Source organism: Chionomys nivalis, chromosome 21 (genome assembly GCF_950005125.1).
Source record: "Chionomys nivalis chromosome 21, mChiNiv1.1, whole genome shotgun sequence".
In the NCBI taxonomy this organism is placed as follows: Eukaryota; Metazoa; Chordata; class Mammalia; order Rodentia; family Cricetidae; genus Chionomys; species Chionomys nivalis.
This window is the reverse complement of record NC_080106.1, coordinates 2298397-2324343: the sequence shown is the minus strand read 5'-3', so window position 1 is coordinate 2324343 and position 25947 is coordinate 2298397. Positions and strand designations below refer to the sequence as shown.

The window sequence follows — 25947 nt, the reverse complement described above, 5'->3', positions numbered from 1 at the left end:
TCAAAAAGATAAAAAAAAAAAAAAAGAACAGAAAATAGATCCACAAAACCATCCCTGTTAACAAAACATGGAGTGGCGCATTGAAATGGAAAGAACTAGAACACAGACGTTTTTCATTGTATTTTTGTTTGTTTTTATTGTCTCCACAACAGCGAATAACCTTGTTTTATAATTGTTCAAACTGGGGAGGTTTTCTTGAGCTAAGTTTTGAATCTGTAAATTCCAAGGACTTAAAATGTACTGCTTTTAATTCTAATCAGAACAGGGTTTCCCATTTCTTATCCCCGGAAACTGTTAGATTGGGCTGTTAGCAATGGTGAGTCCAGGGTGCTGATCCTTATTTCCCAGGTGTCCTTCTCCTCATTAGAGCATTTAAATGGCGTCCTCTAACACCATAGTGCCGACGGCTACGGAGCTAACAGCTGCTGTCCTCTGCAGACCTACAGTGTGAACATAGTGTCCGCGTCAGGAGGGTGGCACCTGCTTTGTGGTCTCTAGACAGGAAACCTTTCTGTAAAAGGAATTTTTTGACAGTTCTGAGATGCTAAGTCAATTTCAGTCCTAGACTCTATAGAAAATGGAATCTTTTCCCTTCAATTGACGTGAAAATTGAGGGCTAGTGACTATTCACTTTCTAATAACGTGGGGTAAATAAATGCTATCACACCACTGAAGGATGTGCTAGAGACAGGCTTTGTGGCGTTCACATCCATGTGGTGCTTTTATCCGTGCCATTGGAGGCCCTTAGCTTTACCATTTAGCGTGATAGATCAAGTAGACTTTATTCCCAAATGTGTTTTTTCCAAGCCACAAATTATTACATAGAGTAATTGTTTTGTCCTCTCAAAGTACTTTTAAGGAAGCGTCTAGAAGCCCGATGTCCTGGATAACTGAGCAGGCTTTCTTCTGATGTGTGTTTAATAATATCCCCTTTAAAAACCAAAGGTTGAATTTCCCATCATAGTTAAATAGCCCCGAGACTACGCTTCCTTTTGTCTTGCTCTAGGGTCCTGTAACCACCCATGCATTCAGTGGTGGTGAAAATCCTGGAGCTGGCCTGTTCCTTGTTAGCCTGCTCTGGGCTCCAGTGCTAACGGCTCTTTCTCTTTTGCCCTGCATCTTTCTTGCCTCATCACTGACACTGTCCTGTATTCTACACCTGCACTGTCCTGCATTGTCCTGCATTCCACACCCGCATTGTCCTGCATTCTACACCCTCACCGTCCCGCATTCCACACCCGCATTGTCCTGCATTCCACACCTGCACTGTCCTGCATTGTCCTGCATTCTACACCCACATTGTCCTGCATTCTACACCCGCATTGTCCTGCATTCTACACCCTCACTCTCCTGCATTCTACACCCTCACTCTCCTGCATTCTACACCCGCATTGTCCTGCATTCTACACCCTCACTCTCCTGCATTCTACACCCTCACTCTCCTGCATTCTATGCCCGCACTGTCCTGCATTCTACACCCTCACTCTCCTGCATTCTATGCCCGCACTGTCCTGCATTCTACACCCACATTGTCCCCCATTCTACACCCGCATTGTCCTGCATTCTACACCCTCACCATCCCCCATTCTACACCCGCATTGTCCTGCATTCTACACCCTCACTCTCCTGCATTCTACACCCTCACTCTCCTGCATTCTGCACCCGCACTCTCCTGCATTCTACACCCTCACTCTCCTGCATCTATACCCTCACTCTCCTGCATTCTATACCCTCACTCTCCTGCATTCTACACCCTCACTCTCCTGCATTCTGCACCCGCACTCTCCTGCATTCTACACCCTCACTCTCCTGCATCTATACCCTCACTCTCCTGCATTCTATACCCTCACTCTCCTGCATTCTACACCCTCACCATCCCCCATTCTACACCCTCACTCTCCTGCATTCTATACCCGCATTGTCCTGCATTCTATGCCCGCACTCTCCTGCATTCTACACCCACATTGTCCTGCATTCTATACCCTCACTGTCCTGCATTCTGCACCCGCACGCTCCTGCATTCTACGCCCGCACTGTCCTGCATTCTACAACCTCACCATCCTGCATTCTACACCTGCACTGTCCTGCATTCTGCACCCGTGCTGTCCCGCATGCTGTACCCATGCTGTCCTGCATTCTATACCCTCACTGTCCTGCATTCTACACCGACACCATTCTGCATGCTACACCCGCACTGTCCTGCATTCTGCACGCGCACTGTCCCGCATTCTACCACTCTCGTCCTGGAGAAAAATCCCTTGACTATACCTCCCCATCCAACTCCTTGTTTCTCTTCACAGCAAACCATGCTGTCTCCATTTTTCCCACACAGTTTTCCCAGTCTTATGTAGCCCAGGCCATAACATCACCTCAGTGGAGCCATGAAACATTGGCCCAGAAGCCAGGATAAACATAGCCCTGGTTCCTGGGCCATTAACTCTAAGTGGACTTTTACACCCTACGCCATAAAGGGTAGCCTTTGAGCAGGATCGTTACAGAACCATGACCTGGCAGAATGGCAGAGTCGTGGGCATCAGAATCCCAGTGCCCATCACAGACGAGAGGCCTGGCTCTCCCTCCTGCATTCCTGAGCTGGTCCTTGCCCACACAGTGATGGCCTTGAGAGCCCCTCCTTTTGGCTGGTTTCCCAGAATTCCCTCTGCCATGTCTCCCTTTCCATGGCCAGTGTTTCCTAGCAACTTCCTAGATACCGCCAACCTGTTCCCTCAGCACTTGGTAGGTTGGCTTCTTTTAAATCCAGGCAGTGGTAGCAAGCATTGAGCAGAAGCGGCCTGTTTAGTCAGCAGTAGACAGGGCAAGAGGGACACTCCTGACTGTCTGAAGGAGCTGTGCTCTTCGCAGCAATGCCGCTGCCCCACTTGAAAAGAGGATGCCATGTCCTTACCTACCTGGCCCCGAGCCGACATCATACAGGGTGTTCGTTCTTCTTATGCTCTGTAGGCCTAGCACATGTTTTCTCTGCTGTCGGTAACCCTAATGATATACGTGTTCTCCAGCACAGCAGCCTTTACACAATGTGTCCTGGGCATGGTCCTTCCTGTTGGGCTGTTTGCAGCTCCCCAGGTCTGAGGGTTGTATGCTGTAGAGTCGATCAATTCAAGCATGTTGTTAATGCTACATTCGCCACGTGAGGGTCTTTCTAAGACTCAAAGCATCAGAATTCAGAAGATGGGGTAGGATTCTTCCCTTTAAAAAGCCAAAAACCCTTGCTCAAAGTGTATGAGCAGCCCTTGAGGAATCTGTTGGCATCAGGCCTGTCTCCCTCTACGTGGCGGTTCGCACATGCCGGCATGCATGCCTCAGCAACAGGGGGTGCTGCGGAGCTGTCTCGTTCTCCTGCAGACCGACCTGGAAGACTCACTGCTGCTGTGTGGACTCAGCTGGGCCCTAGCCTCCTCCTGCAGCCCAGCATCTTCTGGCACTCCTAAATGAGGTGTGGTTTGACAGGGTGATGACAGCCACACCTCCTTAGTCTCTCTTCCCATAATATTTATAATACTTATATTGTAATTAACACTACCCACCCCCAGGCGCTCTGTCTCCTTATGGAACAATCTTCAGCTGGAAAAGGAAAGTGAAGGGGACCCCGGGATGTGGCTCAGTGAACCCATGTTGCGTAGATTCAGCGTGATGGTACACTTGCAGGGGGCCAAAGGCAGAGGGCTCAGAAGTTCAAAATCACCTTATGCTACATGAACTGCTTCAGAGACCTTATCCCAAAGGTCTTTAATGAAAGACAATTTCATAGTCTAGGTCTACATAGCAACAGAAGGTTGAGAAGACACTTTCATAGTCTGGCTCTGCATAGCAACAGAAGGTTGAGATTAGCCACATTGACTGTAGATACCCATCCTAGCCGCATCCACTTATCATGGTACTGTTTCTTATCACCCTCGCTCGAGGACCCCCATTTCTGGCCTTGTGGAAATGCAGGCCATGAGTTCTTTACGGAAAGAGCGTTCCTTGCACAGCCTGCTGCAGCTGGCATTTAGCCATCAGTCAGCGCTGCATGCTGAAGCTGGTGGACATCTGCTGAGAACATTGCTTTCCCTAACCCGCTTAATCCTCACCATAACCCTGGAAGGTGCTATTTTTAGCTGTGTTTTATGGCCAGAGAGACTAACAACACCCAGGATCAACGAAGTGACCTAACTTACCTGCTCACACCGTGAAGTGAGAGTAATGTCACACTGAAATCCGGCATTCTGCCCTGGAGCTAAGCCAGGTGCCAAACTGGCCAGCCTTTTTGTCTCCTTTGGGGACCACGCTGCCGGATCTGTGTTTGGGCCCCAACTGCTATGAAATCCACCCCAGTGCGACAGTGCTATTGTATGTGCTGCCAGAAGCACACACTCTTGTTGCTGACTCTGAGATACAGAAGTTTGTGCCCTTTGGTCCAGACAGTTGAGTTTCCGTTTCTGCCTAATTTCTGTACTCTTCTTTTGGTGCCTCCTTGATTCTTTGATTACTCCTAAATTCCTCCTTTCTTCCCCCCTCCATTTCCTTTGTAGCGTTCCCTGGGATAGGGTCCAAGGCTTTCCGCTTGTCAGGCGAGCACTCCACGGTTTGGCTGCATTTCCCCAGCCCATCCTCCACAGTTAACCTTAAGGGTTCTGTCACTGAATCAAACATCGCCACCTGGACATACCTCCTCTCCTAAGTGACTGTACTTCGTGTGATGATGGCAGAGTCCCTTCGCCAGCACGGAAGGCAAGCCGAGCCAGCTTGCTCCTTTTCCTGCCACTGTTCAAGGTCGTCCCACAGTGCTCTGGCTCCCGTCACGCTTCTGCCTCTGTGTGGTGTTTCCCCTTCTTCCCTGCATGCACCTGCCTGTACCTCAGACCACACTCCACCTCTGCCCGGTCTTCACTCTGCTATTAAAGCAAATGTGTGCCGTCATCCCGGCCTCCTCACAACCTGTCTGCATGCCTCCCTCCAGGGCTAATTCTACCCTGGCTGTCTCTGTGTCTGCCCAGCTGATGCTGACAGTGCAGGAGACCATGGTTCTCCTCTCAGGCTCTGCCCCGAACAAGGTGCTGGGCTCAGCAACTCGTCTTCCGCCTTGGTTCTCTCTGGGATCTTCCATCCTGGCCTTCAGGGTCCAGGACTCTGGCTCAGTGCTGGAGCACTTTTCCCAGCGCGTGTGAGGTTCTGTCTCTGGCCACTGTCTCTTTATGCCACAACTCTTAGCCATTCCCCACTCTCGCTGCTGTGACCCACATCTCAAGGTGAACTTTGAAACCTCAAGAGTTTCACATTATTTATTTATTTTCCTCCAAAGGGAAGGAAAAAGAGGTTTAGGCTCAGTTCTGGGATGGTCTTGCACTTGGTAGGCATGCACTCTGCCATTGGACCACAAAGATGATGTCATTTGTCTCTTTTGGAGGGTGGATTCTGACACAGCTACTTTACAAGCAAACCTGCCATGGGTGCTGAGAGGACTGAGTTCTGCTTGTTTCTTGTTCGTGTTTTTGGGGTGTGTGTGTTGTAAGTTCCATGCAGGGCTCCTGGAACCCAGCTAGCCTCAAACTCTTTACATAGCCTAGGATTTTCAAACTCTTTACATAGCCTAGGACTTGAAACATCTGAGCCAGTACCTCCACAGTCCTGGGATTCTAGGTGTGTAGCAGCCAACACTCCTGCTTCTGTTCAGTGCTTAGGATCAGCCTCAGGACTTTGTTCCTGCTTGGAAGACCCTTCACCTGCAGAGGCATGTCCCCACCCCTGGAAGTTCCCCAGAACATCGCAGCAGCTCCTGGACGTCCCTTGGAGTACAGTGACGACATAGAGGTTGTGTATGTGTGTATGCAGGCACACTCAGCTGCCACTGTGTGCTGGCCACACTGGCTAGGCGTGGTTAGGCACCCCCTTCTCAGGCGGTGTGGCTTGCAAATGTGCAGGGACCACTGAGCAGGAACCCTGACTGAGCACTGACTGCCAGCACTCCTGAGGAGTGCCTGTTGAAGATTAACTTTTACTGCTCTTTTGTGATTGGTCAGTCCCTGCTCTAGCTCATTCCTAGTGAAGGAAGTTGGTGAGGCCTGACCCAGCACTGTGAGCAAGTTCCTACCACAGGATCCCAGTGCCTGAAGCAGGAGGCTGCTGCTAAGGGGAATGCCTTCCATCCCTCTCCAGGTCCAAGCTCCTCTCCCTCCACCCTCTGCCAGCCATACTGTAAAGATGACTTCGAAATTAGCACAGTACATAGCTGAACCCACATAAAATCAGCCCTCCTTCTACAAACGTCACTGAAAAGTCCTGAGCATTTCGTCCTCATCAGGTGGGAAGGGGTTCTAGTGGGGAGCAGGTGAATGTGGCTCCCAAAGCCTCGCCCTAACATCCATGATCTTAAATGATTGTGAGCCACAACCGCCGGTTTCACACTTTCAGCAACATTTAGAACAGGGCCAACTCTGTCCTAGGCACAGTCTTAGGCTTTAGGGATTGAGGGCAAGGGCTACCACTAGTCCATGTCAGCCGCTTCATGGAGGGAGCCCCACCCCAGTGGGGCTGTCTGAAGCTATGGCATGGACTCTGTCCCAGGAAGTTAGAGCAGAAGGGTCTAACCTGGACTAGCAAGTCTGTCTAATTTCAGAAAATGACAGAAAAACTGAATAGACTGTTTTGCCACCGTGGGATTCCAGGGTTGTTTATCTCCATCTTTGGTAATGAATATGCCCAACTGTGCCACCTCTTGTCTGTGTGACACATACAACTGCCAAGGTCTCTCTCCCTGAGCATCATACACAATCCGCTTCGACACTCTCTGGTCATGCTAGGTATGCAGCCGTCGGGGAAAGGAGAGTGTTCGGTGGAATCCCACCTCAGTAGTTTGCTCTGCCCACCAATCTCAGTCATGAAGCACACCTGTTCTGAATCAGAAGCCAGTTCCTGTTTCTGATCGGAGGTTACACAGATGCCGGCCACCGACGCTGTTTTGTTTGTGAGATGGGATCCCGGAGTGCCGGCCATCCCAGGAGTAGCAGCCCGAGTTAGGCTATGGGCTTTGGGTTGTGGGGCGCCTGTTTTTAGTGAAGTAATTCCCAAAGTACGACTTGTAGGAACAGTGAATTAAGGCACATCTTGTCAGTGGTGTGTGTCTTAGGGGAGCTGAGAGAGGAGCTCTCACAAGCTTACTGGGTTTCGTTTTAGCACGTGTTGGGAGCCAGTATCATCTGTCCATAGCCTTCCCAGAGGTCTTGTGGGATGAGTCAGAATCCGCGCCTGCCTCTTAACTTCTTCATGTTTACACACTGAGAAAGGTATCAGATCAAACAAATAGCTTGCTTCATCAAGACACCAGCTTTATTTATTTATTCTTTCTCTCCCATCCCCCTCATCTCCTTCCCTCCCTCTCTTGCCCTTTCTACCTGTCTCTTTCCTTCTCTCCCTCTTTTTCTTTGACAGTGGTTGGGATCAAACCCCAGGCTTTGTACAAGCTAGGCAGGCGTTCTATCAATGGAGCTATATCCCCAGTCCACTTATATGAGTTTATTTGTATGAAACTTTCTTTTATAACGTACAACCATCTACTGTGGCCTCACCTGTGATCTCAATATCTTTTATTCCCAGAGTCCTCTTCTTTTCCTTTCTATGAAGACCTCTGTTATTTAGACTCGAAAAACCACTTTTAGCCATAATTTTTATTGTGAGAGGAAACTTTTATAATTCTTTATTTTAGATCGAATTTTAAGATTTTATTTTTATTTTTATTCATGTATGTGGGGAAATGTATGCCAAATGAAAAAGGGTCCCATTCCCAGGAGCTGGAATTGCAGGTGCTTGTGATCTGAGGAGACCTGAACTTGGTTCTTCTGGAAGAATGGCGAGTGGTCCTAGCCAGCGAGCCGTCTCTCCAGCCCCTTAGCCCCACTTTCTGTTAGTGCCATAAGAAGTCATGCCTGTATAAGCAGCATTTCCACCCTGTTTCCATGTAGCACGGGTGATTTGGAAAGGGCTTTCTTCTCTGAGAAGCGTCTCCATCCTTCCCGCGACATGGGTGATGGACCGCAAATTACTACAGAGAAAGCACAGCAGGATCCTAGAAGGATGGGTGTCTCCCCTCACCCTCACCACCCAGAGAAGACCCAGACCACAGCAGAAGCAATGAGGAGAAAATAGAAAGCATTTACGAGTGTTATACTAAAAGCCTTTGTCAGCCATGGCAGCATGGGCGTTTTAGGGAGAAGTTGGTTGTCGAGAACTGTGGGTGCCACCGGCAGGCGGTGTGCCCTGGAGATGACATGTGTGCAGAGAGGTTGCAGAGAAGAGCTGTCTTCTTGAGGCAGAGTGGCTTGTGAAACAGCATGCCTCATCTTCTGTCTTCAAGACAGTATTTCCCTGATTGCGGCCCAGACCCGAATAACTGCTTTGAACAAGCCCTGCTGAGAGGTTGGTTGTCTGGCCCCCTTTTTATGCAATCATTCCAATACATATTTTATCACACTAATTTTGTTATTGATGTTGTTATTTGATTTGCTCTGTAGCTCATGACAACCTTGAGCTCCTGATCTCCCTGCCTCTACTCCCCAGGTGCTGGGATTATGGGTTTGCACCCCTCTGCCTGGTCTATGCGGTGGTAGGTATGAAATGGTCTTCGTGCACGCTAGGCAGGCTCTCTACCAACTGAGCTGCTTTCCCTGCTCGTCTCCTGTTGTTTTTAAATTGTAGAAATATAGATGAGTATAATGTTTACTAGGTTGACCATTACATCACACACTTCCATCCCCAGAGTTCCATCTTTGTGCACAATTGGCACTCTACACTTGTTAAACCGTGCTCTCCTCTCGCACCCTCTCTATGAATCTGACCCTTGAAGTCCCACACAGAAAGGGCATCATCCAGCTTTTCTCTTTCCCCTTGGTTATGTCACGTGGTATTATGTCCCCAGGATCGTATCTATATTTACTGTGTGTCAATATCTCGCTCCTTTTGCATCTCAGTGTATTCCAGAGCATGTGTTCACACTCCACTCTGCTGCTCTGGATGCTGCTGCAGTAAGTGGATATCTGTGCGTATGTTTGTGTCCTGCATGTCCTGTGTATTCTCTGTATCCTGTGTGTCCTCCATGTCCTGTGTCCTCTGTGTCCTGTGTCCTCTGTGTCCTCTGTGTCCTCCATGTTCTCCATGTCCTCCCTGTCCTCTGTGTCCTCCGTGTTCTGTGTGTCCTGTGTGTCCTCCCTGTCCTGTGTGTCTTCCCTGTCCTATGTGTCCTCTGTGTCCTGTGTGTCCTGTGTGTCCTCTGTGTCCTCCATGTTCTCCATGTCCTCCATGTCCTGTGTGTCCTGTGTGTCCTCTGTGTCCTCCGTGTCCTCTGTGTCCTGTGTGTCCTGTGTGTCCTCCGTGTCCTCTGTGTCCTGTGTGTCCTCCGTGTCCTCTGTGTCCTGTGTGTCCTCCGTGTCCTCTGTGTCCTGTGTGTCCTCCGTGTCCTGTGTGTCCTGCATGTCCTCTGTGTCCTCCGTGTCCTGTGTGTCCTCCGTGTCCTGTGTGTCTTCCGTGTCCTGTGTGTCCTCTGGGTCCTGTGTGTCCTCCGTGTCCTGTGTGTCCTCTGGGTCCTGTGTATCCTGTGTGTCCTCCGTGTCCTGTGTGTCCTCTGGGTCCTGTGTGTCCTCTGTGTCCTCCCACTGTTACAGCTCTAGCCATCTCCTCAGCGTTCTCATCAGGAAGAAGAGGGGAGGGCAGGAAGCTCAGTCAGCCTCCTAAGGCTCTCCAGTCTCGATAATTTCTATGAAATGGAAATTAAAAACAGCCGTGATATAAATAGTTGATATTTACTGAGTGCTTATCATGATGGTTGTTTCTTGTAGCCCTGACATTTGCATCTTGGCAGATAAGCAATTGACCAGCTCCCTGTAGTCACACAACTTCATAGCATAGAGCAACTGAGGTGGGGAGACCCAGGCCTCTGGCTCCAGAGCTCATATTTCCCTTCGTTTGCATTTTATGCGTGTGCATATAGCACACCTGTGCGTGTGTTTGCGGGCAGGTGTGCACGTTGTGGAACCAGAAGCTGACATCAGGTGTTTTCTTCAATGGCTCTCTACTTTCATTTTCTGAGATGGAATATCTTCTGGGTTTAAGTGCACAGATTTAGCTAAGATGCCTGGGCATCAAATCCCAGGGACCCTACTGTCCCCACTTCTCGTGTGCTAGGCTTACAGGGTGTGCACTGCAGGTATAGACATAGGTCTTGGGGATCCAAACTGCTCTTCATGCTTCTGTAACAAGAGATGGCCACTGAGCGATCTCTCCAGCCCCAGAGCCTGTGCTTCTACTGGCTTTTATCTATTCCTTATACTTATTCTCAGGGAATTCTGGGAAATTATTGCTAAAATTCTTTCCTTGGGGAGATATAAATGTCTTCCTCCTTCCTAAGGTCCCCGCAACAGACCAAGGTACAATGCCAGCAGAGTTCACCCTGGAGCACTTCCAGAGCATAAATGAGGGGCTACTCACAGGAGTCCAGTGTTCCCTGCTCCCCAAAGGTTCCTGTAGAGCATTTTTACTCTACAGGGTTGATAGCTTTTCTATAGTTGAACAGCCTCTCCTGTCCTTCCCCACCTGTATACATCTCCCCGAGACCCCGAGAGCGTGCACGGTTAGGGCAGAATTGCATGCATCTGATTGGGAGAGGGGCTAGGTACTCAGGTGTGCCATGACCCTCCCCACCCACTTCCTACGAGAGTAGCTGGGATGATGTCTGGTGATCAGATCTGTTGAACTCCCGAGGATGGTGGTGGCGTTTGACTTGATGACAGTCCTGTGTCGCTAGACCAAAGTCTGATGTATTTCCTCACCCAAGGAGATCCAGACTCTGCCAGAGGGAGGAGGGTGGTGAGGATTGGACCAAAAGTTCATGGTATCTGCTATGGACCCTGCTGTGGACACTGCCTCTCTAGCCCAGTTTTTAGAGCCAAGTGGCCTCAAGGACTCAACATTGTATCTGCTGTGGTGCTGGGCTGCCATCCACCCCAGGCTCTGTGGTGGCACAAAGACCAGAGGCCATGAGATTGCGGTTTGCCTAGACCACAAATAGTAGAGGAAGAACCTTATGTTCACAACGTAGGGGTTTTGGTGGTCTTCCAGGTAGAGAGCAGCTCCTGCCAAAAGAAGCAGAGGTGCCTAGGCTTGTGAGAAACAATGTGTGTTGTCTAAGTGATTATTTCAGTTAGTAGAGTGCTACATTCTTTAAACCACTTTAAATATTTGCTAACCACCCCAGTTCCCCTTTTGAGACAGGCTACTGTGTAGCCTAGCCTTAAACTTGCTGTTTAGCCAGGGATGACCTTGAACTTTTCTCCACCTTCCAAGCACTGAGATTGCAGGTGTGAGCCACCATGCCCAGTTTAAGCAGTGCTGGTATTGAACCCAGGAGTTTCTGCATGGGTAGGCAGGCACTCTGCCCACTGAGCCACCTTCCCTGCTCTAGCCACCACTATTGAATAGCACACTCTTGAACAGTGCGTGTGTCACAGAAGTAACCTATGATTCTCCGCTGTGACACAGAGTCTTAATCACAATGTGCCAGTGTTTTCTCTGCTGACCCTGGCATCTTCAGGAGGCATGACGGCATTCTCGTTCTGGCAGGCTGAGGCATGCTCCGTGTTGCTGTGCTCCGGCATGCTAGATCTTATCCTCCAGATGTGGGCAGCCATCAGCACTCAAGCAAACCTTCTTTCCAGGAAGTGGCTTCCTGTTTCAGTGTTAGTAGGTCCAGAGAGAGGCCTTTTTGTGGGGCGTGGGGTGAAGATCAAGGATTTACCAGAGTTCTTTGAATCTATGTCCTTACAGTTTGTAAATGCTGGCACAGCTTGACCCTGTTTGTCTGACACAGAAAGTGATTCCAGAACCCTGGCTCTGTTCTGTTAGTGGTGAGTGTCACTGCCTGGTGTTTGGTTGGCAGCACAGAAAAGCAGAGCTACTGAAATCTAGTAAGTCCTGCTGTGTGCCACCAACCCCCCTAGGATACATCAGAGACCCTAAAGTCACCCAGCTGTCCTGTTGGGCTGGAGAGGATTGTAATTACATCACTGATATTCGGGTGTTTGCCCCACACTTTTGTGTGAATCACTCTTGCTGATTCCCAAACAATCTTCAGAAGCCAATTTTGTGTTGAGGAATCCCAAGCTGTATATTTTGGTCGATACCCAAGGGTCATAATTCTAGTAACGTACGTATTTTACAGTATAGTCAGTTTAACACTGACATACGTATCGTGTTATTTTTGAGCCCAGTTGATTAAAGCACAGGGGACCTGAGTTTGATCCCAAACCCCACACTAAACAAACAAACAACAAGCAAACAAAACTAAGCACTGTGGTTACTCACACTTGAACTTGTAATTTCAGCACTACAGAGGCAAGAATTTGCACATCTCTGCGACTGACTGGCCAGCCAGCTTAGCCTAAGCCATTAAGTGAGAGACTGTTTAAAAAAAAAGAAATCAAAATCAAGATGGATATCACCATAGTAGGACACCACAAAGTTGCCCTCTGGACTCCATATACCTCCACCAGAACACACATGCACACGTGTGCACACACACACATACTCACATACACACACAGGTGTGTGTGTATTTTACTATAAGTTGTGTAATGAAGAAGGATTTGCTTTGTGAACTCTTCCTTTGGTCAGAGGGTAGAGGTCCCCATCACAGGGACATTTTAACTTATTACTTGGAGTGTGCCTTTCTCAGGAACACCGACCAGCACTTAGCAGGGCTTGCCTTCCTTTCCTCATTATCTCCTTTCTCCTTTGTTCACACTTAAGCTCGAGAACCTGATGGAAAGCGTGTGCAAAAGTGTTGGGAGGTGCCTGATGGTCAGTTGGGGTGATGCGGGGTGATTTTCTTATCCTTCCTGCTTAATCATTCCTGAATTGTTTCCCGCGTCCACCCCCTGAGTATTTTCACTGAAGCTATGTAGATGCTGTCTACCTATGAGATTCCTGCACACGCTGCCCTCAGCAAGCTGAGGCTTGCTCACACCCTGTGACTACCATACACTCATTAAGAACCTGCTGTCTCCGGCTTCAGACAGGGACACCCACGTGGTGATTCCATGCAGAGACAGCTATAATGGTGGCGGGGTCTCTTGATAGCATGGGCAGTGCACTGTCTGGTCATAGATCATCCCTTTTGCTTATGATTGCTAATGAGGTACCCTGGCATCTGAGAGCGCATAGCACAGACAGGCAGAGAATGAGAGGAATTCCACTCCGTGTGCCGATACACAAGTGTTCTGCTTACACACTTATTCAACTGATTTCACACTCTATTCATAGGCAGGGCATGTGGGATGGGAAAAGGGACAGTAAACACCTGTCCTTGTTCTGATGTCTCGTGACTTCAACCCTCAGCCCTACCAGGACTGGGATCTTTACCAGTAGCTGGATCCTTAAGCAGCAGAGTTATGACGCCTTGTGTTGTGTACCCTGGGATATGAAGCCACAGCATGGAGGAGTCAGGGGTCTTGTCTTTGGAAAAGAGCCACTGTGGGCATTTGGTATCACCTTTAGTTTCAGTTGATGCCAGGTTTCCAGCACCCTGGCGTCCTACAAGGAGAGGTTACTAGCAAATGCATAAGTTTGGATCCTCAGCCTTGAGAGGAGGGTTTTTGGGGGAGTTAGTGGGTGCGCTGTCCCTGCTGACTTCTCTGGGTTCTCAGAATGGAGCTTGGCCTCTGGTCCTTGGTTCCTTGCCCACTGAGCAGTCAGTCAGTCTGTTTGCCTTCAAAGACACCTCAGCCCTTTCAGATCTGATCTTACTATGCAAATCAACCTAAAGATAAACCGTGATCATCCCCACCTCTTAATTTGCTGTGTAGGGAGCATCCTGGAAGAAGTGTGAATCAACAGGAATTGTTGCCTGTCATCAGCAGAAAAAACTGTTGACTGATGTCGAACTTTGCAGATAATGAGATCTTTAGGGAAGTCTCTGTTTTTTAAGTTCCAGAAGATAGACCCGGAAGTCCAGGGTGATGTTTTGTTTTGTTTTTTGGCTTTTGCTTGTTTGTTTATTTTTGGTTTTTTTTGGGCGTCAGCACCCCCTATTATTTTTCTTAATGGCCTTCGTAAACATGCAAGGTGAGAGAGAATTGGTGGAGGGAGTTACAGCAGCTGGAACTGGTAGGCTCCTCCGAGTCAGTAGGAAGGATGCAGAATCTGAGTCAAAGTGTGGATTTAATTGAGGGTGAGTAATCTCAACTCAACAACAAATGTCTCCATATTGTGAGCTTTTGTTGCTATTGGTGTTTTCAACTGCGGTACCTATTCAAGTATTGTCTAGGCAGATGGTAGAGGCACTCTCTGTTCCGTTAGAACGGATGGGGTACATTCTTCATTCGTGTGTGCGTGTGTGTGCGTGTGTACACGTATAGTTTAAATGGAGTTATGCCACAGGGATGATAGTGCTACCCCCGAATGCCATAGACTGGCAAAATCCCCAGTGTCAAGTATGTAAAACCTCTCCTTTCCTTGAATTGTTGTTGGTTATGGGAGTCCAAGAGACTCCCAAAACAGTGTTCCATTTGCGTTGGGGGTGGAGATGGAAGTGGGACTGCTGTGCTGGTCTGAGGCTGAAGGGTAACCATGGAAACCAGATGCAGGGTGTGATTATTTGCCTCTGACCTGGCAAAGTGTTGGGTTTGACAAAAGACGGTTAATAGAAACACTCAAATTGACCCTTCTCATCACTCGGCTGCTTCGAACTCAATCAGGCCCTCATTATTATCAGCGTGGTGTGAGCAAAGGCAGCCGGGATCGTAGTTTTTCATAATCACTCCTTGAGCCAAATGTAATTTGCAATTTGTGGTATTGTATTATGAAACAATAATGCATTAAGATGAACAGAGCAAGAATTAGGAGCATGGCAGTGCAAAAGGACCCAGAGAAGGAGCTGGGAGGGAGAGGCACCCTCGGAATAACTCTGAGTGGACGTGACTGGCGTCATTGCAAAAAAAAAGCATAGAGCAGAATCAGATTCCTGCTTTGTTTTCCCATGTTTAAGTACATGGGAAAGTGTGTACATTATCATAAAGTTGGTGTACTTAGAGAAGAAACAAGCTGTAATTTGCATATCATTTGCATTTAGATGGTAGGGGTTATAGGGGTTAGTGTGGCTTGATTACTGGTGTGGGTATGATATAAAAAAATTAAGGTGTAACAAGACTTATAAACATCTGGTGTGGGGTAGTAATTACTAATTGACCTCTTTTTATAAGTCCCAGAGACCATGACTGTGTTCCGGGAGCTGGTGGCTAGGCTCACACCTAGTGATCAACACAGACCTCAGCCACCCCATGTCCTCAGACCAGCCCTATATACGGGTCACCTGTGATGCTGGGTTTTTCGACACATTTGTCTCTTGTCTTCTGTGCTTTGTCCCCACTTACATCTTTCTGTCTGTACCCCAGCTTTTATGTATTCGGTGTGTTCTTCCCCCCTCAAGATCTTTTATTCTTAGGTCAAGATTGATTCCGGGCTGACCTCGCTTCCCTCGACCCTATTGTTTTCGGTTGTAGCTTTAAATAGCTCCTGGCTCCACGTGCATCTAGGGTTGCTGAAGCATCAGGTTGCCTGGCGTATCGGTGCGTCCTTGATTGGCTAACAGCTGTGGCAGGATGGCAGGCACTCACAGGAACATTTAGCCAGGACTTGCGAAAGGGAAATGACTTCCATCAAAGGCACATTGTACATCTAAGGCGAGGATAGGGTGGTTCCATAGACGCTGTTTTTTCTTTTAAAGAAACTCACTTATTTTTCCCTGCATGCCGAGCAGAGCACATTTAGTTTATTAAGCCAATCAGACTAGCACTGATGAGAACTGTACACAATCAAAAATAATGGCTCTAGAGTTTGCGAATCTGCCCGTAAAGAGCACCCCTGCTACCCTCCATCACGGGGGGAGCCACACCCATCTTACAAAAGCATTGTCAAGTTGCCTTGTGCCCTTTCTCCCTGCCTCCCTTCTCATCATGGTTGATTGCCGACGCCTTTCCCCCTCCAAATGGGAGCTTTCTGCTTTCCATAATCAGCCCCCTCTTCCTTGATTTCCCCCGTCATTTTCACAATCTACTGCTGAGCCAATCAGCCGCTTTCATAGTAGTGATTTCTCAAAATGTCACAAAACTGCACAATCATGACAAGAAGGACAGATTACAGATGACCCCCACCCCCTGTTGTAAAGCACTCTGGGCTACCGTGAACACTCTGTTTCCAATGAATTTGTGTTCCACCCTCCTTGAGGTTGCTCCCTCTCCGTTGCGGCTGATCTTTGACGAGCCTTTGGCAGCGTTTGCATATACCAGACTGAACTTTTAACATTTGTGTGCCATTGAGGATGGAAATGTTGGCAGTGCCCTATAGTGTGTATGCACAGCTTTTATAATCCTCTCCAGTGCATTGGGCAGCTCTTGACCTGGCCTTCAAACTCCTGGTCTTCATAGACAAGTTCTTCCAGGGACCCCTGTCCCATAAGTCACAGTGCTGTAAACATGTGGAGTGTGTGTAATAACATGTGGTGTGTGTGTGTAATAACATGTGGAGTGTGTGTAATATTAGCAAATGTAAGCGTTTTGTGCATGTTTGTGTGTGCATGCACACTTGTGTGTGTGTAAGAAAAGATGCATATATGGGTGGACATCACATGCCTACTCTGGTTTTTGGAACAAGGTCTCTCACCAGGATTGGGGCGTTCTAGTTTTGCTAGAATGGCAGCCGGCAAACCTCGGGAATGTTCCTGTCTCTGTCATCTCAGCACTGGGTTTAGAGTTGCAGATCAGGGTTTTTGTGAGTGTGCTGGGGCTCGAACTCAGGCCATCACGCTGGCACAGGAAACAGTTTACCCAGAAAGTTATCTTCCAACCCTTTCTCATGTATTTTTAACAAGGAATCAGTTATCTGCTCTGTACATAACAACATGGAGGCCATCTTTGGTTCCTCATGCCCTGGGTGTCGGGGTTGGGTTGAGAGAACTTTGGGTGAGAACTTGGGTGGTGGTACTGCCTTTTTGTCAGTAGATTCCCCTGGGCTCCCGGCTCAGGGTCCCTCCTATGGGAGCAATAGCACTTCTCTCAGAAGCTGATGTGGGAGCCATTGAGACAAAGTACAGCATAGAACTCAGTCAATTCCAGTAAAATGTAATTACATAAAAAAACAGGCATCATCAGGGCCGATTTTGTGTCTCACTTAGGAAGAGCCCAGAGTGTACTTACAACTGATGCTAGATTTTATTTTCTTGGGAGTGTCCAGTTCAAGACTCCACCCCCCCAAACTAACCATGAGGTTTGCCTCTCTCTATTCCCAGCCTATAGTGTGACTTTGGACAGCTCCCAGAGGCTCCTGGGCCTCTGTTTCTTATAGCTTTTCATTTCCAGAAACCTATCAACGTCTGTCTGCCATGGATAGGAGTGTAAAAAATAATCTGCAAAGATGTATGTCTAGAGTTCTGTTTTGTTTTGTTTCTTCATATGAAATCTAGAGAGGTGAGGTGCTTAGTCTTACAGCAATTTGATAGGCTGTGTTCTGTTGGTATTCATGGGAGATCTGGCCTTTCCTAAACAGAAATGGAGGAGGAGTGGGTTGTGGAGGGGCAGGGACAGAATTGGGGTGTGTGTATGGGGTGGGGGAGACTGAGAGGAGAGGAGGCTGCTGGAATGTAACTAACTAAATTTATATATTAAAGAATATCTAGAGAGGTTAGGGTTTTAAACACAAGGAAGTTTACAGTTGCGTTCAAGACTACAAGGGCACGTCAGGTACTTTTCTCATTACTATGACGAAACACCTGGAAAAGTCCATTTAAGGAAGGAAGGACGTATGTGGTTCACCCTCCATCATGGCAGGGAAGGCGGGGTGGCAGGACTGGGAGGCAGTTTGTCATATTGTATTCACAGGCATTTCACTATGGAGCCCCAACAAAGTAATAAATTAAAGAAAGTTGATAAATCTAGGAGGTAGAAAACTACATTAATATCACCAGAATCAACTGGAAGAGGTTTTCTAAAACCACTTAAGGGGAAAACAGCTCCAGGGGACCACGACCTCAGCAGTTCCCGAGCAACTGTGGGAAGCGGTGGTTTGTTTTGACGGGGCAAGCGTATGCATGCATTGCGTGGGGACTAGGTTGGGCTTGTATTTTTGCTGTCTGCGGTCTTCAGCTGGCTCTCTGGGCAGCTGATATTCCTGAAGGGTCTTCAGAGCAAGTGCAGCATTGTCACCGCTAGCAGTGTCCAAAGATGGTATACATTGCTGGCCAGGAGCCAGCAAAAACAGCTGAGAGGTTCCAGAACGAAAAACTGAATCCTCAGACAAAGGAAGTGATAGGCTGAATCATGCAAGGCCAAGGGTCTGGAAACGATGAGCAGAATACAAGACCAAGACTTGTAGGGCTTCGCTGTGGTGCCTGGTTGGAGGCGCTAGTCTCTGGGGGCTGAGGCCAGATTTGTATTAGATCCAGTTAAGACCTCTTCCACAGCGACACAGTATCATTTGCAACACAGTATCGTTTATTCTAACCTGCGGATTTCCTGAGGTAAATAGTCAGACACATATCATGGCAGAGTCCTCCTGAGTCAGAGAACCCTGGTAATTAGCAGTGAAATATTAGACTTCAATGACATTTCACTTGGGTTTTTTTTTTTTAAAAAGAAAATATTATTTTAAGACCTATTCTTCAAAGACTATAAAATAATTGGTTCTGGAGATGCTATTTTCATATATGGCAGCTTGTTGTTACAACCTTCTCTTTCCTATTTCATATTTTAAAACACTGTTTTGGGGGAGGCCCTCTCGGTACAACCGATGGGCGTTTTTATTTTATCTAGAGCAGAGCACTGTGTTGTCATTCAGCATGATTTTTCTAAAGACTTCTAAATTTAGAAGCAGTAGAATTTTCACAGTTTAAATGGCACGCTATTTCAGCGGGGTTTATGCGCTTCAGTAAGAACGAGTACCGTGGGTTAATATCAAGGAAAACATAGTAGGTGTTAATTGTTAATGATGGTTCTTTCTACATAGAAATGGCGGTTTCTGCATCCATTGGGGTTGTTTTACCTGCTTTCGGCTTTTCTCTTCATGACCAAAGGCATGCCTTACCCCACCTCTTTCCCATAACCACTCTCAGTTGACCTGGCTTGCACTGTGACTCTCGGGTCCCTTGTCTAGCTGATCTGAGGTCAGTGTGACATTGGAAAGTGGCCATTTGTCAAACACTCATCCCTGATTTATAAAGAAGAGTACATACACAGCCAAGTTTTTCCAACTTGTTAGTTCAGTGGTAGAACATTTGTGTAGCATACATAAGGCCTGGCTTCAAAAACATGCACAAATCAGTCAACTTTGGTTTTCCCCAATAGGGTTACTTAGTGCACAGATATAAGTGGTCTTCTCAGTGACAGTAACTTGAATCGCTATGACAACAGCGTGTCATTTGAGGGACATTTACAAACTGAAAAATAAACACCTGTAATCATTTACCTTTATAGCTATCTAATTACAAGTAAACACAATATGTATTTATTTGAACTTAGATCTTTTGATATACATATGCATGTATGTTTGTGGGTCGTGGTCAAAGGACAACACGTGGCATTCAGCCACCAGACATTGCCCCTCCCGGCCCTATCTGTGCCACTGGGTAGCAGCTTTGTCTTCCAAACCTTAGAGGCAACAATGATTTTCTGTCATGCCCGTGGCTTCCCATCTGCAAACCCTAGTCTTTCTGTCTGTTAACCTCTCCTGCCCGCTCTGACCCCCAGGATACCTACGTGTGCCACAGTCTCTCACAACCTCCCTTTAAGGACTCAGCTTCTTACACCGTTAGTATCAGATACTGCCCTGTGTCACTCCCGGGTTGGTGGCCCTTGTGATTCCTCATTCTCTCTTGCCTCAGGTCCCTCGTGTCAACTCTTTCCTCATGTTGTCTTTTAAGACAAGATTTTATACGTTCCAGGCTAGCTTCATACGAAGTGACCTTGAACTTTTGTTTCTCCTGCCAGTGCCTCCTCTGAGCTGGGATTGCAGGTATTTTGGGGGTACTGGGATGGAACCCAGGCCCAATAGTCAAGTTCTTTGCCCACTCGAGCCCCAGCCTCAGCCTGTCTTGCTGGCTGCCCAGCATGGCTGGCTCCCGCAGGCCTCACTGGTCTGTGTTCAACGTCATCTTCTCAGGGAAGCCGTCTTTAGTTCCTAACAGAAAATCTCTGGCTCACTTTGTCCATCTTCTTCCCACGCAACTCTGTGTACTCCCTCGCCCAGCCCGTCCTGCTGCCCGCTAAACGCAAGCCGGAATGGAGGCTCCACGATACCACAGAGACATGGCATGTTTTCTGTGCCGCCATGTAGCTCGGTACTGTAGATAAGTCTGTTCTTAACGCAAGCAGATGCTGAATAGCCTTGATGAGTGACTGAACATGATGCTTGAGAGGATGTTTCCTAGGATGCACGTTTCCTATTTGCTGTTTGATTTATTCGTTCTATAAAGTTTAACTTTATAGTGCCTAACTCCCAGTCTTCACATATGTGCATGTGTGTGCGCGTGCGCACATGTGTGCTTTTATAAAGACACATGTGTGTGTTCATTCATGTGTGCGTGTGTATATATAAGTTTTAAAATCCCAGTACATTTTTTGTCCTCTGTGAAAAGTGGGCTGACTCTAGATTTAATCAAGTTTTTTCTTCTTCCCTTTCTTTTCACTTCCTTCCTCTTTCAGTTGTAGTTACTATCTACTTTCTAAATAAGATCAAAAATCAAAAACCTATTTGCTTTATAGAATTAACTTGTAGCCAGGTTTGATCATTTTTTTCGCATTAGAATATATGATGTTAGTAGTGGCAGCATGAGAAGTTTTTCTGGCATACGGTTATGGTGTTGCTTATGAACGCTTTTGCAAACACAGTGTAGTGTACCTGAGGTCTAATCTAGGTAATTCATGTGTGACCGGGTGTTTCAAATGAGGTTTATACTAATAAGAAATGATCTGTGCTACTAACCAAGCTGCAGCTTGAAATCTTTTTCTCTTATCTGTCAACTGTGCAAGGCTTTGCCCCTCTCATCTTGATGTGGGTTTGTCTCTGTCAACCTCACTCCTGGTCCCTCTGCCAGCTGGCAGCATTAGAGAGGGAGCCATAGGCCCGCTCTGTCATCACCAGCAACGTGAAAGGCCCCCCTAAGCTCTGGGTGAAACCAGGTCCCTTTGGCTCTGATGCAGAAAAGAATTTGAGGTTGAGCAAAGCGGTGTTGGTGTTTATTTAAAAAGCAGAAAGACACTCGGGGAATGGATATGGCGTACCTAAGAGGGTGGATATAGGCTTCTCAAGAGTCACCGTTCATTAAAGGATCCTTTAAACAAGAATTTTAAACATGGTGGGGCAAAGGGACTGGAAGAACATGGTTGCTCAAGGGGAGGAAAAGACACACTCGGATGCGGTTAGAGGGTTCTCCAGGGAGAGAGAGCACCCCTTCAAATGTCCCAGTGATAACTGGGCAGAATGTGGGAACTCTGGGAATGTGTTTTTCAGTGACTTTCTCGGGAGCCTTGTCCGCCTCTAACTGAGATCATAGGATGGCTCCAGAGGTGGCTGGGATGCAATTGCAGTCTGATAAAATTGGACAAGTGTTTAAGATAGGCCCTTTTACTGTAAAGGGGGTTTCGAATAAGATTTCTAAAATATCGCAGGTTTGTTATTTATGTTCATTTCTTGATTCTCAGCTAGACAGAGGCTTCAGCCACACAGGGATGAGGGGTTTTCCGTCTCACATTCATGATTTTGCCCCTTTCTGCCCCGTGTCACCTCCTCAGATAGAAACCCAGCTCTCCCCACATCCCTCCCTTTTTATTATTAATGAGCATTTCTTTGTGCAATGGTGTGCCTGAAATTTCTTCTTTGAGACAGCTGGTAACTTGACAATCCTCATGCATGAATCTAGGTGACCATGGAAGGCAAGCGTCGCGAGGCACATGGGCTTTTTATAGAGGAAAATAACAGCAGGAAAAAGAGTCCATATGAAGCTGGAAGCATCTGTGATGTTTTGCATGCCAGCCTAGACTAGTCTGGCATTTTCTTCAAAGCCCTGGGGTCGGCATCTATCCTCAGCAGCATGTAGACCAAGGCCAGATCACGTGTGTGTTCCTTGTGTGTGGTTTCCATCCCATGTGGGTTTCTGAGGGATGGCAACCTCCTGCCGCTGCTCACTGGACTGAGGAGGGTGTTTGGTGAACACGCCACCAAAGCTTTCAGTTTTATAAGCTCCGGTCTAGCAGCGTGAATTATCCTCAGTGCTTTAAACCCTGCAAACATTTGTCAGGTTTTAAACTATGATGAATGTTCCCAATAAGCCTGCCCGTTGAAAAGAGAGACGAATCATTGCTTATGGAGAGATCATTAGCTACATGATTCTGGATCCTCAGTCTTCAGTCCTAAGAGGAGCTCCCTTTGTGCAGACTTCTTTCTTCTTCTGGTGTCTGAAGTGTTCAGCCCGTCCTTCTGCTCATTTATTTGCTTGTTTCGTAGGATCAACTGAGAGTCTTTCTTCTGTGGTTTTTGAGACAGAATCTCTTATAGTTCAGGTTGACATTGAGCTCTTTCTGTAGATGAAAATGACCTTGAACTTCTTATCTTCTTGTCTCTCTTTTGTGGGGGGAGAATGCTACATATGGAACCCAGGGTTTCATGCGTGCTGGCTAAGCTCTCTGCCTACTGGACCACTCTTTAGCCCTTCAGAAGAATAAACTCATTAGCCTTGCTCAGTTTAATATTGTTGTATTATTATTATTATTATTATTATTATTTGTCAAACAGCACAAAACACAGATATTGAGGGGCTGTGGAGTGGTCCTTTAAAAAGGTTGCCTGGAATAATCTAATTAAAATTTAATAGAATTTTTGAATTGAAGGTGATCCACTCAGGAGCCATCTGGCTGCATCATGAGGACCTAGCATCTCAGTAAGTAAGCATGCTTTCATTGGAGGAAGGACAGCTCACTGTGTATCTGTTGACCAACAGGTTTGGCAAACATCGAAAAGATGACAAGGTGGAGAAAATGGGCCGAATTAAAGTCCAGGACTCCTTCACGTCAGAAGAGGACAGGATGCGCATGAAGGAAGAGCAGGAGAGGTAGGTGCCAGCCCCTGCCCCAGAGAGAGGGGCCGCCCTCACGGCTTCCTGCCTACTGCTTTTATCTTAAATGCACTTGCTCTAATATCTGTGTGATGATTGTGAATTAATGGAGCACAAAAGAAGGCTTTTAAAAAGAAAAAAAAGCAGACACTTTTATATTCATTTGAACCTAAGTGAAATTTCATGGTTTTATTAAAGATGTTTTACATAGTGGATGGGTATACATTGATACTTATTTATCAGCTCTCTCTCTCTCTCTCTCTCTCTCTCTCTCTGTGTGTGTGTGTGTGTGTGCGTGTGTGTCATGTACAAAAATACATGTCCATGGAGATGAGCATCCGTGTGGAAACATGGGGTCTTCCTCTGTTGCTCTTTATTATTCTGTTCAGTTTGTTTTGTTTTTGTGTTTTAAGAAAGGGTCTCTCACTGAACCTAGACCTGACCAGCAAGCATTATCTCCACCTCCCCGGTACTGGGATTGCAGGCGCATACATCCAGCCTTCTGCCTTGCACTGCCTTTCCTGAGTGCCCACAGCCGGGCACCTTGTGCCTAGAAATAATTTGCCTTTCCGCATTTGCACTTGGAGTGGGTTCATTTCATCCATAGCTTGTATAGCACCTGGGAGAGCAGATGTGTGTTTACACTTCGAGAGATGGGCTATCTCATGCTACGGACTGAGTAGGAAAACTGAAGAAGTAGCTCTCTCCAGTCTGAAGGTGGTTCTGGTTTTATTTTGCAGTTCTGGGGATTGACTTGAAAGTTTCACACATGTCAAGCAAGCTCCCTTCCTCTGAACTGTACCCCAGCCCAACAGCTTCCTTTATACACATTAACTTGGGGCCATTTTCACTAACCATTCTCTGGGGAATTTTGCTCCTCGTTTGTCTTTGTTCTGAATGGATCAGTCATTCTGCTCTCTACCTCTCTAGCAAAACAGAGATATTGAGCAGGGCTTGTATAATAAAACACAGCGTTTGAATGTGTGGTTCCAGTCTGAGTTCCCTCAGGATTTGTTTTTATTTATGTTCTATGTATTTCCTTACCTCTTTATCTTTGTTAGGTCTAAGAATGGAGCCCAGAGGCTTGGGCATGCCAGGCATTCTATCGTTGAGTTGATTTGGCCCCCCTGATTTTCCTGTGAGCTCACTGCTGTGTTGGGCAGGACTCTCTCCACTTTCCACACCTCTGTCTTGGCAGGGCTTCTGTTTTGTTTGTCTATTAGTGTGTGGTGATTGCACAGAGAGGAGGTTTCGTTGTGTTGCTATCACATGTGCTCATAGTCCTGCCTTCGGGTCATCTCTTGTACCGCCTTCCTCTGCTCCATTCCTCTTCCCTCACCATCTTCATTACTTTCACCCTAAAAGTGCTTCTTTCTCCCAAACATAGACCATACCAGGTCAGTGTATGGACTCAAGTCATCCACAGATGTACGGGTTACTCATAGAGCAGATGCAGTGAAGGACATGCTTTGCTTTCATGCCTTGACATTGGCCAACACTGCAGAGGCTGTCATAGCCTAGATATGCTTGCTCTGTACTTCCTGCAGAGTTCAGACACTCTCAAAATACATTGTTGAATGTGTCCGACGAAACCATGCCTTTACCGTCACAGCTTCATATGTTAATAATGTGCCCAAAGCACAGTTCATTTCTTAGTTTGGCTTCTAATCTATCTCTGTGCCTCTGATGGTGCAGTGTCCTAGGAACTCAGTTGGACATAGTAAATTCACAGTGTACATGGGCTTAGTACAAAAACCTTTCGAAAGGTGACTGGTCCGTAAAGAAACCAGTTGCACTCAGGAATTGGAACAAGTTATGGGTCCTTATATTTCAGTACTTTCAAAAGCCTGTTTTATGTTATGTTTTATGTGAGTTGTGGGTGTATAATAACTGAGTAACAAACTGGTGCTAGTGGCGGTACACTGGGCATTGATGTTGAGGATGGCGCTGAGTCATGCTGTGTCCTTAATGCTTTGATGGATGCCAGTCACGCTGCATGCTTGATTCTCTTGATGGGGTGCTAAGTCCCATTGTGTATTTTGGCGCTCGTGATGTGTGCTAAGTCTTCTTTAGTCTGTTTTCCCTTCTGTGCTGTTTTTGTTATGAACCTGAGGAGGGATAATGTAACTTCCTTGGAAAATGATTGGGATGGAAGAATAGATAGAAAACAAACCAGAAAAGAGCATCCTCCCCATACCCTAACCCTGACCCTGACCCCACCCACGCAATGGACTAGTAGTGAAACAATCCTTCTGTGACATCATTTACACTGGAGCTATTTGAGTCTTTGAACTTTTGGTTAATTCTACATAAAATATAAAACCTGAAATTCCTTCATTAAGGATTCATGACATGTCCCCTAAACCAAATATTTTCCTGCATGCACACTTATGTGAAGCCCCTTGCTAAAGACGTAAATATTGGAAAATGGAAAGGACTATGTCTGTGACGTTTAAATGTTATCCCTAAAATGCTGGTCCGTTCTGATGGTGGACATGAGTTCGGTTCCTCTGAGTGGGGCCTTTGTTTAATGGGGTTTCATTCCTGTGCACATCTTCTTGTCCTCCTGCCCACCCTCTGGATGATTCTCTACGTTGAATGCCCCTGTTTTGGAAGTACAGGCATTTTGTATGTAGCTGGGAGATTTCAACACAGCATAGCTTTTATCTGTGTTCCGTCACAAATGTGTTCTCTTCATGTTTCTCTGCTGCAATTAGCGCTGAAAGCCATTTATTATAAAAGCACAATTCCTAATGAATAGAAATGTTACAAGAACAAAATCTTGTGTGCTTCGTCCCATCACACAT

At 46.9% G+C, this 25947-nt stretch overlaps 1 protein-coding gene across 12 annotated transcripts in view; it reads left to right on the top strand.

The window, feature by feature from the left end:
- The window catches only part of Pard3 (par-3 family cell polarity regulator), a 490400-nt gene that overhangs the window by 341410 nt on the left and 123043 nt on the right, over positions 1-25947 (top strand). For all 12 annotated transcript variants that reach the window (XM_057753424.1, XM_057753429.1, XM_057753430.1 and 9 more), the window contains one exon: positions 23027-23137. In XM_057753424.1, coding sequence (XP_057609407.1) covers positions 23027-23137 — 111 coding nt within the window. The remainder of the gene's footprint in view (positions 1-23026; positions 23138-25947) is intronic.